The sequence below is a fragment of the Anguilla anguilla genome, chromosome 8 (assembly GCF_013347855.1).
Source record: "Anguilla anguilla isolate fAngAng1 chromosome 8, fAngAng1.pri, whole genome shotgun sequence".
Taxonomy (NCBI): domain Eukaryota; kingdom Metazoa; phylum Chordata; class Actinopteri; order Anguilliformes; family Anguillidae; genus Anguilla; species Anguilla anguilla.
This window is the reverse complement of record NC_049208.1, coordinates 2,267,783-2,282,311: the sequence shown is the minus strand read 5'-3', so window position 1 is coordinate 2,282,311 and position 14,529 is coordinate 2,267,783. Positions and strand designations below refer to the sequence as shown.

General features: G+C 46.8%; 1 protein-coding gene across 1 annotated transcript in view; it reads left to right on the top strand.

Annotated features, from left to right (window-relative positions):
• LOC118233847 (disco-interacting protein 2 homolog C-like) overlaps positions 1–14,529 on the top strand; it is a 167,147-nt gene continuing 152,618 nt past the window's right edge. The window contains 1 exon segment of the mRNA XM_035429863.1: positions 1–382. Coding sequence (XP_035285754.1) covers positions 304–382 — 79 coding nt within the window. The 5' untranslated portion in view covers positions 1–303.

Sequence of the window (14,529 nt, the reverse complement as noted above, 5' to 3'; positions counted from 1 at the left end):
ACGTGAGCGCGAGAGCGAAAGAGGCAGAAGCGGCGATGTAGCAGCAGCAGCGGGTCTCAGCGCCGCACTGACAGCCTGGAATTACAGTATCGTTTCTTGCTGAGGGAACGCGGCCATGGCGGGGCTCTATTGAGGGAAAACGAGATCGCACACCACGCTCCTCGTCTCGCCGTTTCTCTTTCCGCTGCTCTTGTCGCACACCTATGCATTGCTGCGTTGCGGATAACGGACTGTGTTGAAAGAACGGGGCTGAAAAAGAAGGAGGAAAAAAAAAAAGCTTAGCTTTGTAAATTTTGAAACAGAATGGCGGACCGTGATACATTAGCCCTTCCTCTGGAGGTGAGAGCGAGATTAGCCGAGCTGGAACTGGAGTTATCGGAAGGTAAGCAACACAAATTATTTTCGCAAAACGCTGCCGCTTTCAGTAGATGTTGTTTTTTCCATCGCGCAGATGATGTGCAGCAAATGAACGCTTGAATGCCCGATTTCTCATCACCAAATGAGAAGCTATAATCTTTGCCAGACCTGCAGCAAATCCGTGATGTGTCGGGCTGAGATGCGTAATTGTTTTCGCGACATTTTATCGGTTTTCAATTGTTTGTTTCGCCCCGTTTATTGCAACTGGCACTTAAGATGACAGCATTTTCGTTGACCTTGAAATTAGTGTTTGGAGACGTTCGGTTCTTTATTCATTGGAATTCATAGACCAACGGCTGCTTGAGCGGGCTGACTGGTGGGATAACTTGTGCGTGCTAACGTTGTGGAATGTGCACCTATGCATTAAACTGTCACAGACGGTTTAGTAATGTGATTACATCGGTGTTTATAACGGCTCCCCTACCTGTGCGTACTTTGTCACGCTGGAAATGCAAGTGAATCGTGTCGACCTGACAGAAATCCCTGTTAGTATTCCGAAACCAAGTTGACCGCGTATAAATACGGGGAACTGTGTTTGGGGTAGAAAAAAATCTGCAGTCTTGGTTTTCCCCCTTTTTTGCTTCGTGTATATGGTGTACGATAAAACAGGGCCACGACATGGACTCTTCAGTTTGCTCACGATGTTTAACGTACACGGATGGATTGTTCTTATAAAGTTAATTCACCCTGTGTTTTGTTTTAACCATAAATGTGTCAGTTGTATTTTTTTTTCATACCCGGGGCGTGTGAAATTGCACGCTGTTTATTTGTTGAACTCTGCCATTTTAGGGTAAGAAAAAGTACCCCTTCATTGTTATCGTACGCGTTCTGGTGCGTTGTGCTGTTCCGTTGCAGTGGATTGTTCGTGTATTTCGATATCCAACGTTTTCCCATTTTCTCCGCCTAATGAGGTTTCTGTGGTTAAAACAAAACATGCCTTACCAGCTGAACTGCTCCAAAAAACGGAAAGTGTGCGTGGTGATTTGACAGCCACCATCAGTCGTATGTATTCCTGCACATACCAAAACCTGTTCGGTGCCCCCGAGTGGAGCGTTCTTTCCGTTGGCACTTTTACGGGTCCGGTTTGGGTTGATGTCGTGTCTGCTTGTGTATTCTCTTTGTGTTTGCGTAAGAGTCGAGCGCCCGTGGCAATTGCATTAAGTCGACGTCCTTGGTAGAATTGAACCTGGCGATACGTCTGAAATATATGACCATGACCGCCTGTTTCTTTCGGAGCGTTTGTTTATTTATTTTTATTTTTAAGAAAAATGTTGACATTGCATGTGCATCGAAGGAAACAGACGTTTACGGATTTACAAATGTCTCGTCTTGTGGAATTCATTTATTTGTTTCAAAGATTATCCCGGCCCAACTAGGCCTCTGCAGCTTGATTTCTGTTTTAAACGTTGCATTTGAACATTTGGACAACTGACCCTTCTCATAATGGATAGGCCTACATTACTGTCTTTCAAACCGTTGAATATGCTTCCTTGGCAGATTTACTCAAACTACGTAACTGGTTGTAATAAAAAAAAAACTGCAGTCGTTTTGCGAAATGAAAGCGATTTATGAATCCCTGTGTTTACATTTTTTCCGTTTTCACACGATGAAACGCGTTTGAGATGGGCAAGTACCGCGGATTAACTTCACATCGTTCAAATAAACACCCACGGGAAAAGCACTGCCGCTCGGAAACGGTTGGGTTTGTGGCGATGTGGAGGAAACGGCGGCCAGCTGCGAAAGACGTGAGCAGATCTTTCAGAAATCACAGATCAGCTGGTCATCGGGGTTGTTCTTAATTGAGTGCCGCCAGCAGTGAGTAGATCACTGCGGCCTGCAGCGGCGCTGATTGGGTTAACTGCATTCCAACAGGTGTCTGAGCCCAGTAAGACCGTTAGCTCCACCCGTATTGGCAGCCATTGTTGAAGGTGAACTTTCGTTATTATAACTCCTTGAAGGCCCACCGCCAATACGTGCCTTCAGGCAGTTCGAGGTTCTCTCAGTGTATTTAAGGTTCGCGAAGTTATTACTAAGCCGCTGCGTAGGTTTCTTCTCAAAGCACCTTCCGAGTTGCGTAACCGTAGTTCTACACTGTCAGGTAGCAGATTTGTGTATGATATACAAGTATGTGTAGACCTGGTGGTGATTTCTTTTATATTTTGACTGATAAAAATATTTGCTTTATGCATTTTTATTGATGTTAGATGTTCATTAATAGATGTTCATCTATTTTCAGACTTGACATCTGTTGGCCAGGGGCTGTCTAAAAATAATAAAAAGAGAACAGCAGGCTCTGTGCAGATGCTGGGGTGTATCCCTAATTCAGCTGCGGTGCATCTGTCTGGGTCCACTCAACACGTGTCCCTGTCTTTGACTTGAAAATGTGAATCAAGCGTTGCTTCTTTCACCAAAAAAAAAAAAAAAAAACACAAATTTGGAGACTAATTTTTTTTGGCGATTGCTGAAGTCACCAGCTGTGTTTTTGTTTGGAAAATAAAACAAAAATTTTTTTTTTGTTTTTTTAGTCAAATTTTAGGATCAGAGGTGATGGAATCCTGGCCATTTTTTGTCATTATTCTGAGGGAGTTGCTGGCTTGGCAGGGATTCATTCAGGCAGTCAATGAAGGACACTACTGTTTTCTTTGACCGCTTAGACAGAACCAAACCCAAGAAGCAGAAGATGAGGCAAACGTCTTGCCAGACGGAAGAGTTCATATTGCGCGGCCACTCGATGTGTAAAGAAACTGGCAGCCAGTCAATAATTTTAAAACTATGGCAGCTCGGCGTTATTTTAAGAGTAAATATCTAATCATACAAGAAGGTATCGCTTTTGAAGCTCGGGGGGGGGGGGGTTTTCTCTCAGTCGAATTCCAGAATGTTGGAGCTTTGACTTGAAAGTGTTTAAAAGTGTATTTGTAATATACTTAGTCCTCACAATATGCTTTATCGCTCAGTCCCTTCTGGTAGCTGCTGTTAGCTCTCCTAATACACTGCAGTACCTGCCACCAATGGGTGTACCTGCTTAATTACCATCAGTTCTGAACATGCTTCATTATCAGAAGACACCGAAAAGGGCTTCTCTGGAACGTCAGCCAGTTTGAGATCTTTTCCTGCGAGGTGACAGTTTTGGGATATTTATTCTTTCACCGGTGGCAGTTTTATTCTGTCTGACTGTTGAGCGCTCAGTAAAATTGAGAGCCATTGACATTTCGGGAGGAAATCGAATCCTTAGCAGCGTAAAAAAAATTCAGAGTATTGACTCTTGTGAAGGCCCTGGGAGTCTTGTTTGTTTATGAAGTGCGGCCATGTGTCTAATTCAGACACCTCTCTGCCGTTCAAATCCGTGTTTTTTTCAGTGCTCCTGTTTTTATCTAGAATAGCCCGAAACAGTCGGACCAAAATGGTCTGAGATTTAAAAGCTTTGTCTGACATCATCCCAAGTTCCTTTTAACCCTCTACATTTACCAGGAGAATCCTATGGTGACTCAGAAGGGCCAAGTTGAAATAATAATCTTTATCTGAAGATCGCCAGATAATAATGTCAGGATTTCATCATCATTACAAAAGAAGCTATCTTGATATCAGGCAACTGAAGCACCGGTATTAGCTTGCATTAGCTTGCATTAGCTTGTGTTAGCTAGTGTTAGCTGGTGTTAGCTTGCGTTAGTAAAAAACCATCACGCATAATTTGAGGAAGGTGTGAGGTCAGCTGGGAAAAGCACTCAGGGGAAAGAGCTCCGAATCTGGGACAGGGATCCAAGGGTTTGGAATTCCTGACGCTCCCAAGAATTCCGGACTCACTCGAGGACATCTGGGCCTCATTTAGCTCATCCCGGAAGCCCGAGGGCTCCCATGGAAACCAAAGACTTAAAATTAAAAAAAAAAACGTGCAACTTCCCCACGATGGGGTTACTTTGGCTTTTTACACTGTCCTGTGTGGGGTGTGACTTGCGGTGGCTGGATCAAGGATTTACTGCCGCCGTGTCAATAAAAGGACTTTGTTCTGCTCTGCTAGTTTCCATAGTGAGTCATGTATAACTCCAGGCCTTCTGTATTAGAAATGCTAAGCGAAGTCTGTCGTTGACATTTGCACAGAGTGCAGTGTTTCACGTTTGCAGTGGGAATGGGTTTCGTAGCACCACTAAGAGCGGTTTAATGGACGGCTTTGCACTGGATGGCACCTGCAGTTAAACTTTTATTAAAGTAACAAATTTAGGTCACATGGACCGGGGATGTGCACATCTGTTACACACACTTCCTGCATTTCATTTTTCACCAGACATTCTGCATTCACTTTCTTAACCCTGTGAAGAATAGGACTCTGGAGTTCTAGACCACGGAGTTCTAAGTCAGCGTTCTAGAACTCCGCTGCTTTCAGTTACAAGCAGTGATCGTTACATCGGCATTAGAACGTTGAGTTAAGAACATTATGATCACATATTTGTGACCTCACACCTTAAAGGGTTAACAGCTGTACACGCCAACACTGGCTCACTCCTGTGTAAGGTTACCGCACTTGTGTACGCACGTAAGTTCATACACAAATAAATGAACGTCAAATGAAAGTTCAAATACACGATATGGGCGTATGAAATAATAATGAGCAGAAGTTGGTGTGGGATATCAAAAATGGCTCGGCCCTCATCGTCCAGCCCAGTCGGAGATCGTCATTGGCCTTGAAGGCAGCTATAAGGTCACATGACCAGTCACATAAGGTCACATGACCAACCACATAAAGTCACATGACCAACCAGATATAAAAACGATTGCAAAACTCCCTGTGTTTGTTTCTATAACATCATACATAGGAGAAATAATCTGATGGTGTAGACATCGTTACTGTGAATTAAACGACTTCACCAACCATATACCACAAGTTTCACATTTTATTATGAATATGGTGTGCAGTAAGTTAGGGTAAACATGGGGGAAATGTTTAAAAACTGAGGGGCTGTGGCTTTTATGTGCTGCTGATGTAATTAGTGTAGAATCCACCGGCGGATGACCTTTTGAAGTTGTAAACGGCTGGCATTTGAATCTAAACACTTTAATGTGTTGCTCCCTAACGATCGTTAGGAGTGTTTATACTTACAAATGTCTCTGCCTCGGCCGAACCTGATTGGCTCCTGAGCCTTTTCCTCAATATGTGTGCACACACAAGCGTGCGCATACACACGCATACACACACACACACACACACTCACATGCCACACACACGCATACACACACACACACACACACACACACACATACATGCACACACACTCACACACACACACTCACTCACATGCCACACACACACGCATAATACACACACACACACGCGCATACACACACACACACACACACACAGACTGGAGTCTAAACAGGATGTGAAGGAGCACCTGTGTAATCCTGCTGCTTCTCTTCCTAATGGACTGTGTTTGTTTTTGGTTGTAAATTCACAATTTATAATAATCAGCTTTATTTATACTTTGCTTGCCGTTCATTCAAAACACTCATCACGTTGCATTGGGCAAGTTGGTTTCATCCGGAATGATTTGAACAGGTGACCTTTTTCATCTTGTAGTCCATTTATACAGGTGGATATGTTTTACTGAAACAGTGCCCGTGAAGCAGGTGAATCTGGGATTTGAACCCACAACCTTTTGGTTACAAACCAATTTCCCCTGTCCTGGTGTCTCTTCAGATAAAACATCACAAGTTAAGACATTAAAGCTCATAAAATATAATGGAAAAATAGAAGAAATACAAGTTAAATAGTTTATACAATAAATAAATCAGGAATAAAATTAAAGTACCTGGAGTGGAAGATTCAGTAGACTCAGGTTGATGGGAGTGATGATGTCATCTCTTTAATGATGATGAAGAACACAGTGTCTGGACTTCATCTTCAGTGTGTTCTTAGCCCGGTCTGTATCTCTGTTGCTCATGTACTTCAGGTGGACGTGTCCATGTTCTCCTGCATCTTCTACGGTGTCCTGGTTTGTAAGCTGTTTTGTAAGGTAATATAAAGGCACACAGATAACCCTTTCTCTAAACCCCATCCATCCCCCCCTTCAAGACAAGACCAGCGCCTGCTTCACTTGAGAAACGCTATGGGGTGTTGTTTTTGTCCTGCCTGATTCCCCGGCCTGTTTTGGAGTCTGAAAACATGAAAACCCAGAGATGGAGCAGTGGCCCTGGGCGCTGGTGGATGCTTTAGTTCTCTCTCTGTCTGTGTCTGTCCTTGTCTTTCTTTTGTGTTCAATGTGTAAAATGGGAAGGGTTTTGAAGCGGAGGTCTGCTGGTCTCTGTTATCCTCACTACTCCCCTCTCTTCTACAAATGTTTCTCTAAAAAAAAAAAAAAAATTTTTTTTTTTCCGGTTGACTGACTGTTGCAGATGATTGATTTCTTGATTGTCGGTGCCGATGAGGTCCACAGAGAGATTAGCGGCCTAAGTCTGTGCCATTAGGGATTAGCGCACACAATGGCCCCCGCATTGATTCTGCACTGAGGCCACTCACGTGTTCCGGGGCCCAGTTACTTTTAATGTAAATCATCGGAAAACGAGAGAGAGAGAGAGAGAGAGAGAGGCAATCGCCCAGAGTGTCCCCTCCACCACTTCCGCTGGTAATAAAACATTTCTGTACGCGTCGGGCCAGTCCCAAACAGTAAAACAAAGAAATGAATTACCGGGTGAAATATTCGGCGTGCTGATGAAGAGGCGGACCAGGTGTTGGTAAGGGAAGAGCGTTTCATAACACAGGCTGGCCGTGGGAACTCGAGCGCGCGCTTCAGAACGTTCAGACGGAAGGTGTGGCCGTCTTTTTGACGAGGCTCATCCAGGTGCATTTACATGAAAGCGCCTCGAGGTGCTGGGATGGTGGCCCCTTTCCTGATTGGTTCAGAGACACACTGTTGCCACCAATCAGCTCCGATAGAGTTAATTTAACTCTTTGTGATGAACTCCCTTCGCTCTGTGAGAGGTGAATTGAGGCTGAGCAGAGTGCTGTGTGTGTGATGCTGTGTGTGTGACAGGGAGCAGCTCTGAGCAGAGTGCTGTGTGTGTGATGCTGTGTGTGTGACAGGGAGCAGCTCAGCAGAGTGCTGTGTGTGTGATGCTGTGTGTGTGCCAGGGAGTGACTCTGAGCAGAGTGCTGTGTGTGTGATGCTCTGTGTGTGACGCCGTGTGTGTGACAGGGAGCAGCTCTCTTGGGCTCTGAGGAATCGCACGGTGGGCAGAATCCGGGTGAGAAAATCGGGGTCACCCACCCTGAGCTCACGGCAGCTCTGCCTGTTAATGAGGCTCGCCCGGCCTCGTTCACCTACGACCCCCCCCCCCCCGTGACGGGACACTTTTCTCAGACCCCGTCCTCTCTGAATTCCAGCGCTTCCCAGAGTCTTTAGGGAGGACAGGGATCTTGGAGTGAGACGTGGCCTGCCGTCCTCACACACGTCTGTATTACACACCACAAACACGCACACGTCAGTATGACACACCGCACACACACGTCAGTATGACACACCACACACACGCACACGTGTCTGTAAGACACACCTCACACACACGTCAGTAAGACACACCTCACACACACGTGTCTGTATGACGCACCTCACACACACGTGTCTGTATGACGCAGCTCGTTGCTGAAGCCCTCTGTCTCCAGCCCTCTGTCTCCAGCCCTGTGCTTGGCGGAGTCAGGCTCCTGAGGTGAAGGCGGCCTGTTTATTAGCCGCTGTCTCGGAGCCCCCCGGGGCGGCGGGGTGCCCCCGCTGACAGAGAGGAAGTGAATATTTATGCGGTCGCAGCCGAATGTTCGCGGCGAGAGGCACTGATGACTAACATGTGCTCGCCCCCGCCGAGGCGTTTCTGCCTGCCCCCCCCCCCCCCCCCCCGCTGCATCTCTGCCTGCCCCCCCCTGCTCCATCTCTGCCTGACCCCCCCTGCTACCCATCCCCGCCCTCCTGCCCCCACCCTGCTGCATCTCTGCCTGACCCCCCCCCCCTCGCTGCAACTCTGCCTGACCCCCCCCCCCGCTCCATCTCTGCCTGACCCCCCCTGCTACCCATCCCCGCCCTCCTGCCCCCACCCTGCTGCATCTCTGCCTGACCCCCCCCTCGCTGCAACTCTGCCTGACCCCCCCCCCCCCCCGCTGCATCTCTGCCTGACCCCCCCCCCCCCCCCCGCTGCATCTCTGCCTGACCTCCCCCTGCTGCGTCTCTGCCTGACCCCCCCCTGCTACCCATCCCCGCCCTCCTACCCCCCCCGCTCCATCTCTGCCTGACCCCCCCCGCTCCATCTCTGCCTGACCTCCCCTGCTCCATCTCTGCCTGACCCCCCCTGCTCCCCATCCCGCACCCCCCCTCACCTTCCAATCCCCCCCTGCTCCCTCCACCCCACCCCTTTTCCAGAAAATGATGGTTCACTTCAGTGTGTCACTGGTTGCTCCACACACTTTTGGTTTCGTGACTTAACACTGCCTCTTAACACTGTGCCGTCTGTGTGCACTGCTCCTGGATTTTTCAGATAGCTGGCCTTCACTTTGTATGTACTGTGTTACTCCTTCAAAGCCACTGTTTACTTGTGCACCCACTCTTTTTTACTCTAGAGCCGGGGAGTGTATTTAGCACTTTTGCTCGCTAATTTGCGCTTTAACGAGCACCGAAAATCTGACCTGAGATGGAATGTTGTGCTTTTATATCAGAAGGGGCAGCAGTAAGATTGGCAGCGTTTGGTTTTTTTTTTTTTTTTGTCCCCACGGAGCAGGTGTTTGATATGCCAGGCGAGGGTTGCTGATAAAAGCCTAGTGATGGTCGTTAACAGCAGGGCATCGGGCTGTTGGGCTGTCATACGCACACAAGAGTGAAGATAAGAGTAGAATTCGTTCAAAATTGGAATTCCGAATGGAATGAGGCTGAGTTCCGAATTCTAAAGTTGAGTAATGCAGTGAATTCTGCGTCACGGTCGAGCTGTGAAAATCAGAATTCCTTTATTTTTAACGGCAGGGAAATTTGTACAGTAGGTTATTTGGTTGTTGTTTATTCTTTACTGTTCATGATCTGTCAGTGGCCCTGGCTGGTGTTGCTTAGCTCACAGTGAGAATGGCCCAGATCAGAGTATCTGAGTCATATGGACACACACTGCCTGGCGTTTCAGAGTTGTGTTGCCTGTCGAGCCTCTTGTGTTGGGCAGTGTGGCTGTGTTTTTGCGTTTGTGTCCGGTTTTGTGATTGTGTTTTCCGCTGGCCCTCCCCTACCCTGCTGTGCTGGTTTTGCTTGTCGCTCTGCGGTTAGCCAGTCACATACAGCCGGTGATTACACAGGGAGCTCGCCTCACCTGGGGGGTGTTGGCTCTCAGTTGGTAGCTGATTTTAATCTGAAAAAGAAGCAGGAGCAAGAGCAGCAGCAAGGGCAGCAGCAGGAGCAGCAGCAGGAGCAGCAGCAAGAGCAGCAGCAAGAGCAGCAGCAGTTACTGTGCTCCAGCGGCCCTCGCGACCCTGCCCAGGATAAGCGGGTATAGATAATGGATGGACCCTGCCCAGGATAAGCAGGTATAGATAATGGATGGACCCTGCCCAGGATAAGCGGGTATAGATAATGGATGGACCCTGCCCAGGATAAGCAGGTATAGATAATGGATGGACCCTGCCCAGGATAAGGGGGTATAGGTAATGGATGGACCCTGCCCAGGATAAGCGGGTATAGATAATGGATGAACCCTGCCCAGGATAAGCAGGTATAGATAATAGATGGACCCTGTCCAGGATAAGCGGGTATAGATAATGGATGGACCCTGCCCAGGATAAGCAGGTATAGATATTGGATGGACCCTGCCCAGGATAAGCAGGTATGGATAATGGATGGTCCCTGCCCAAGGTTAAGCAGGTATGGATAATGGATGGATGGATGTATTTTCGCTTACTTTAGCCTGAGTTGGCCAGAAAGTGTTTGTTAGTTATCTGGCGCCCCCCCCAATTACGCAGGAGACAACACTCTGTGAGTGGCTGTGAGTGAAGTCATTTCTGTGGTCTCTGTTACAGAAGATCTTGGAGAAAGATCCGTACTGCGTCTGCTCAAAAAACGCTTGGTGGGCAACATGGGCTGTGACTGTTTCTGGTTTTCGTGCCGTACTTCTGGCCTTAATTACTTACTTAATCAGCCCCAACATTTAGGCCATCTGACATTTCAGCTACATTTCTTCATGAACGTATGAATGAATGACAGTCGGAGGCTGCACTTATGGCCCTATGTGAAAGGTTTTCCTGTGATGTAATCTAGGAGTGAACCAGTGTTGGTGAGCCAGTTAGCTCATTTGGGCAGAGTAATTGGTGCAAACAAACACCTACACATACACCTACACCCCCCCCCCCCCTAGAGAAAGGGTCTGTGGCTGGTCCTGTCACTCCAGAGGATGTTTTGTTTTTCACTGTAACTTGGTGCTTAACTGACCAATTACAGCAGCTCATTATATGAATTCACTTGCCCCAGATTTCTCGGGGTCTGAACTGGTTGCTGATTTCAAGTTGCTAATACCAGCAGACCCTGCAGCTCTCTGGCGTCAGGGTTTGACCACACGTGACACACGGCATTGTGGGTGAATTGCAGTTGTGTGTTCAATTGTCACAAAATCAGGTTAGCACCCCGCTGGACCACAAAACTACACTACAACTGGAACGGCTGTAGATTACCTCATAGACTAGGAGTATAGCTGTTCCAGTTTTATTGTGACTCTGTGGTCTTGTGGTTTAAAACCGCCGCCGCGTTCAAGTGCGAGTGCGAACCCCACTGCATATTTCGGGGGACTACAGACTACAGCCAAGCTCACGCAGGGTGGAGTCGCAGGAGGACCTTTCCTATGCGGCTTTAGCATTTGATCCATGGACATTCGATCGATCAGGCGGGTCACAACTGAGCAAAAAAAGAAATGCGGACCCCTAACTGACTGAACCCTCCCGTACCCTTTGCGATGCAATTGCCAAATTGTGAGTCACCCCTGTGGAGCTACCGGCCGCTGTCCAGAGACCGTGGGGCTCATCCGTGCACCGCAGTGTGCTGCCTTACCCGAATGAGCCCCCCAGCAGCTCCCTGCGGTATTTTTTTTATTTTATAAGAAGATACACTTTGGCGTATTTCTGCCTATCTCTGGGAAGGGGGTGCGTTTGAGAAGTGACGGCTTTTGCGTGGGTGTGTGGGGGGAGGGGAAAGGGGGGGGGGACAGCAGTAACTGAAGAGTGGCAGTTGCTGAGACTAAATTTAGAAGAAACAAAAATGATTGAAAAGTGTTTGTCATTCAGAAGCTCTGAAGGAGTACAGTTATTTTATATCCTCTGGCTGTCTGACAGAGGCGAGGCTTTCATCGTCTTTCAGTCTTTGTGTAATTATGTTTCTTTAGGGTTGTGTCTTTACCTCGCTTTAACTTTATACGGGCGAACACTGAACATAAACATACACAAACCCTCGCTGTTATAATGCTCAGCCTGAGGGCCACAGCACAAGGGACTGTGCGTTTTTTTTTCTTCCCAAAGTCAGATTAAAGCAGAGTTTAATGTCCGTTATTAAATACAGTACCTGTAACTGCATCAGGCGGTCTCGGGGACAGCTACCTGCTGTCTGACGAGCAAAGAAAATGGCCGCCGGTGTGTGCTATAGTAACCCAATTAGCGCTGAGCGGTTAGCGCTGAGCGGGCTATGAAGAAGAGTAATGCTCCACGCCGGCTTTATTGATGCTCGAGATCGAGCGGCTCGTTCCGTTAGCGATCTGTTTAGCTACAGCGGGGGACAGCTGAGGCTACGTCTCCTGTTTTTAATAAATAAATAAATAAATAAATAAATAAACGCCACATTTTTAGTGTCGAATTTTTATTGCTGGAACGAAAGAATGCTTTTTAGCAGTCTGGGAAGTGGAAATGGTGGGGGGGGAACTTTGATGAAAAAGACTTCACCGGAAAGGCATTTTGTTTTTCGTGGTTTACTTTACTGTAGCCTGTTGGCAGTGAGCTTAGCTTTTTAATAAGAAGAAGCACATCTGTTTCAGTCTTGTTAAAAAAAAATCACTCAGAATTGTAATGAGAAATGAAACATTCTAAAATATGAATGTGTGAATAAACCGTGGGATCTCTTTCCATTGAAAAGCCTTTTTCTGAAAAAGTGATTTCAACAGTATAAAATAAATAAATAAATACATTTCAACAGTTGGCTGAGCTGTGGCAGATAAACTGACACGAGTTTGATTTCTTTTGACTGTGAAACTGTGGGGACCTGAAAGACAGGATGGTTAAACGATTTCAGAAAAAAAATCAGGGATGGGTGTGATGTCACAGTCAAGTTTGACCTCTGACCCCGTTCATTATCCTGAGTAGGGCTGATAAACGCTGATGCCTTTACGTAGGATTACGTGTGCTAAACGTTTCAGCCCTTTCTGGGTCTACAGGTTTGTCATGCTGCCAAGTCCATCCTTTCAGTTCAGTCAGTGTATTTACAGTGTAATACATTGTTTGAAAGAACAGCTTTTGTATTGTTCATTTAAATCAAGCGTACAGATGTTGAATATTAGTGGTGTTTTTAAAATTTATTTTTACAAAGGACCAGCTGTTCAAGTGAATTGGTCACTTGCAGAAAAGTCTCTGTAGTGTGGATTGTGGTAAAAGTTTAAAGTGCTGCGTTCACATGAAACCAAAATAAAAAAATGAAACTCAAAAATAAAAGCGCATTGCTCATAGATGGAAGTGAGAACTGCTCTAAGTGTTGCTGTGTTGGGAGTGAAGTTAACCTAGAAGGCTTCCAAAAAACATCTCCACAGCGCTACTTTGTTAGTGTGAGAACCCCTTGTAGCCTGACGGCAAACCCTTAATTAGGTAAAGAATGTTCTAATTAATTAAGAAGGTATTGCTTTAACTTTACATTACAGGCATTTAGCAGGCACTCTTATCCAGAGCGACTTAACACAGCTTTCTCATTTTTACATAACATCCATTTAAACAGCTGGATGTGTCTACTGAAGCAATTCCTTGCTTGTTCAAGGGTGCAGTGGCAGTGGCCTAGCTGGGAATCGAACTTGCAACCACCTCTAGGTTACAAGTCCAGTGCTCTAACCGTTAAACAACACTGCCCCCTTATTCAGTTGGCTTGAGTCCTAAAGAAGCTTAGTGTGCACTTTCCAGTGGGACACGCTTAAATTTGAAGTGTCATGGTAACCAGGCGGCACTCGGTCGATGGCGGGAAAATGCAGAAATGGTGGAGGAAAGCAGCGGTATGACCTTAACCGCCAAATGAATCCGCTGATAGATCCGTTAATAGAAATTGCCATTTACCATTTGTATGAACTGCTGATTTGAGTAACAGGATGTGGAATTATTTTATTGTCAGCTGATCTTTGTCTTCCTGTTAGGCGTAGACCCTAGACCTTATGTTGTTTACGTAGTCAGAACTCGCACCCTGTGTGAGGTCACAGGGTGTTGCCGTGGCGATGTCCTGGCGAGAGTTTAAATAGGGTTCTGCCGGTGCTGTGACCTCACAGCCGAATCGAATCTCGGTCTCCCTAATTGCTTTAGCTGACCGCTGTTTGCGTTACCGTGGAGAGCGATGCGTAGCGGTAAGTGACGTGTGACGACGTTATCGCGGCGAGGTGATCGCGGTGCGCGGGAGCGGCTGATTGGCTCTTCTGTCTTCCAGTACAGTAACACGGGCTGCTGCGTGGGGTAATGCAGCCATCCCACTTACCACACAGCGCTTTACTACGTTCTCCTTCAAATGAACGCGACTGCCGTTTGTCTTTCACCCTGGGAAGAGTCGTTTTTTTTGGACTGTTTTTTTTTTCAAAATTTTAACTCCACTGCTCTCAGTTACCAGGAGTGATTGTGACATCAGAATGTTTAGTAACATTCAGCATTAGAATGTTTAGCAATGTCTCTGAACATTCTTATCACCCATTTGTGACCTCACACCTTACAGGGTTAAAAGGGGATTGGGGGGAGGGGTGGCTGGAGTTTGCAGGTACAGTCGGCCTTTGTACCGGGAATCCTGACTCTCAACCTCTCTTTCTCTTCCTGGTTTTATTTCCTTGGGCAGCCAGTGATGTGTGTCTGTTTTCTGTTCCCTGTTCTCTGCTTTCAGTTGGGATTCAGACTGT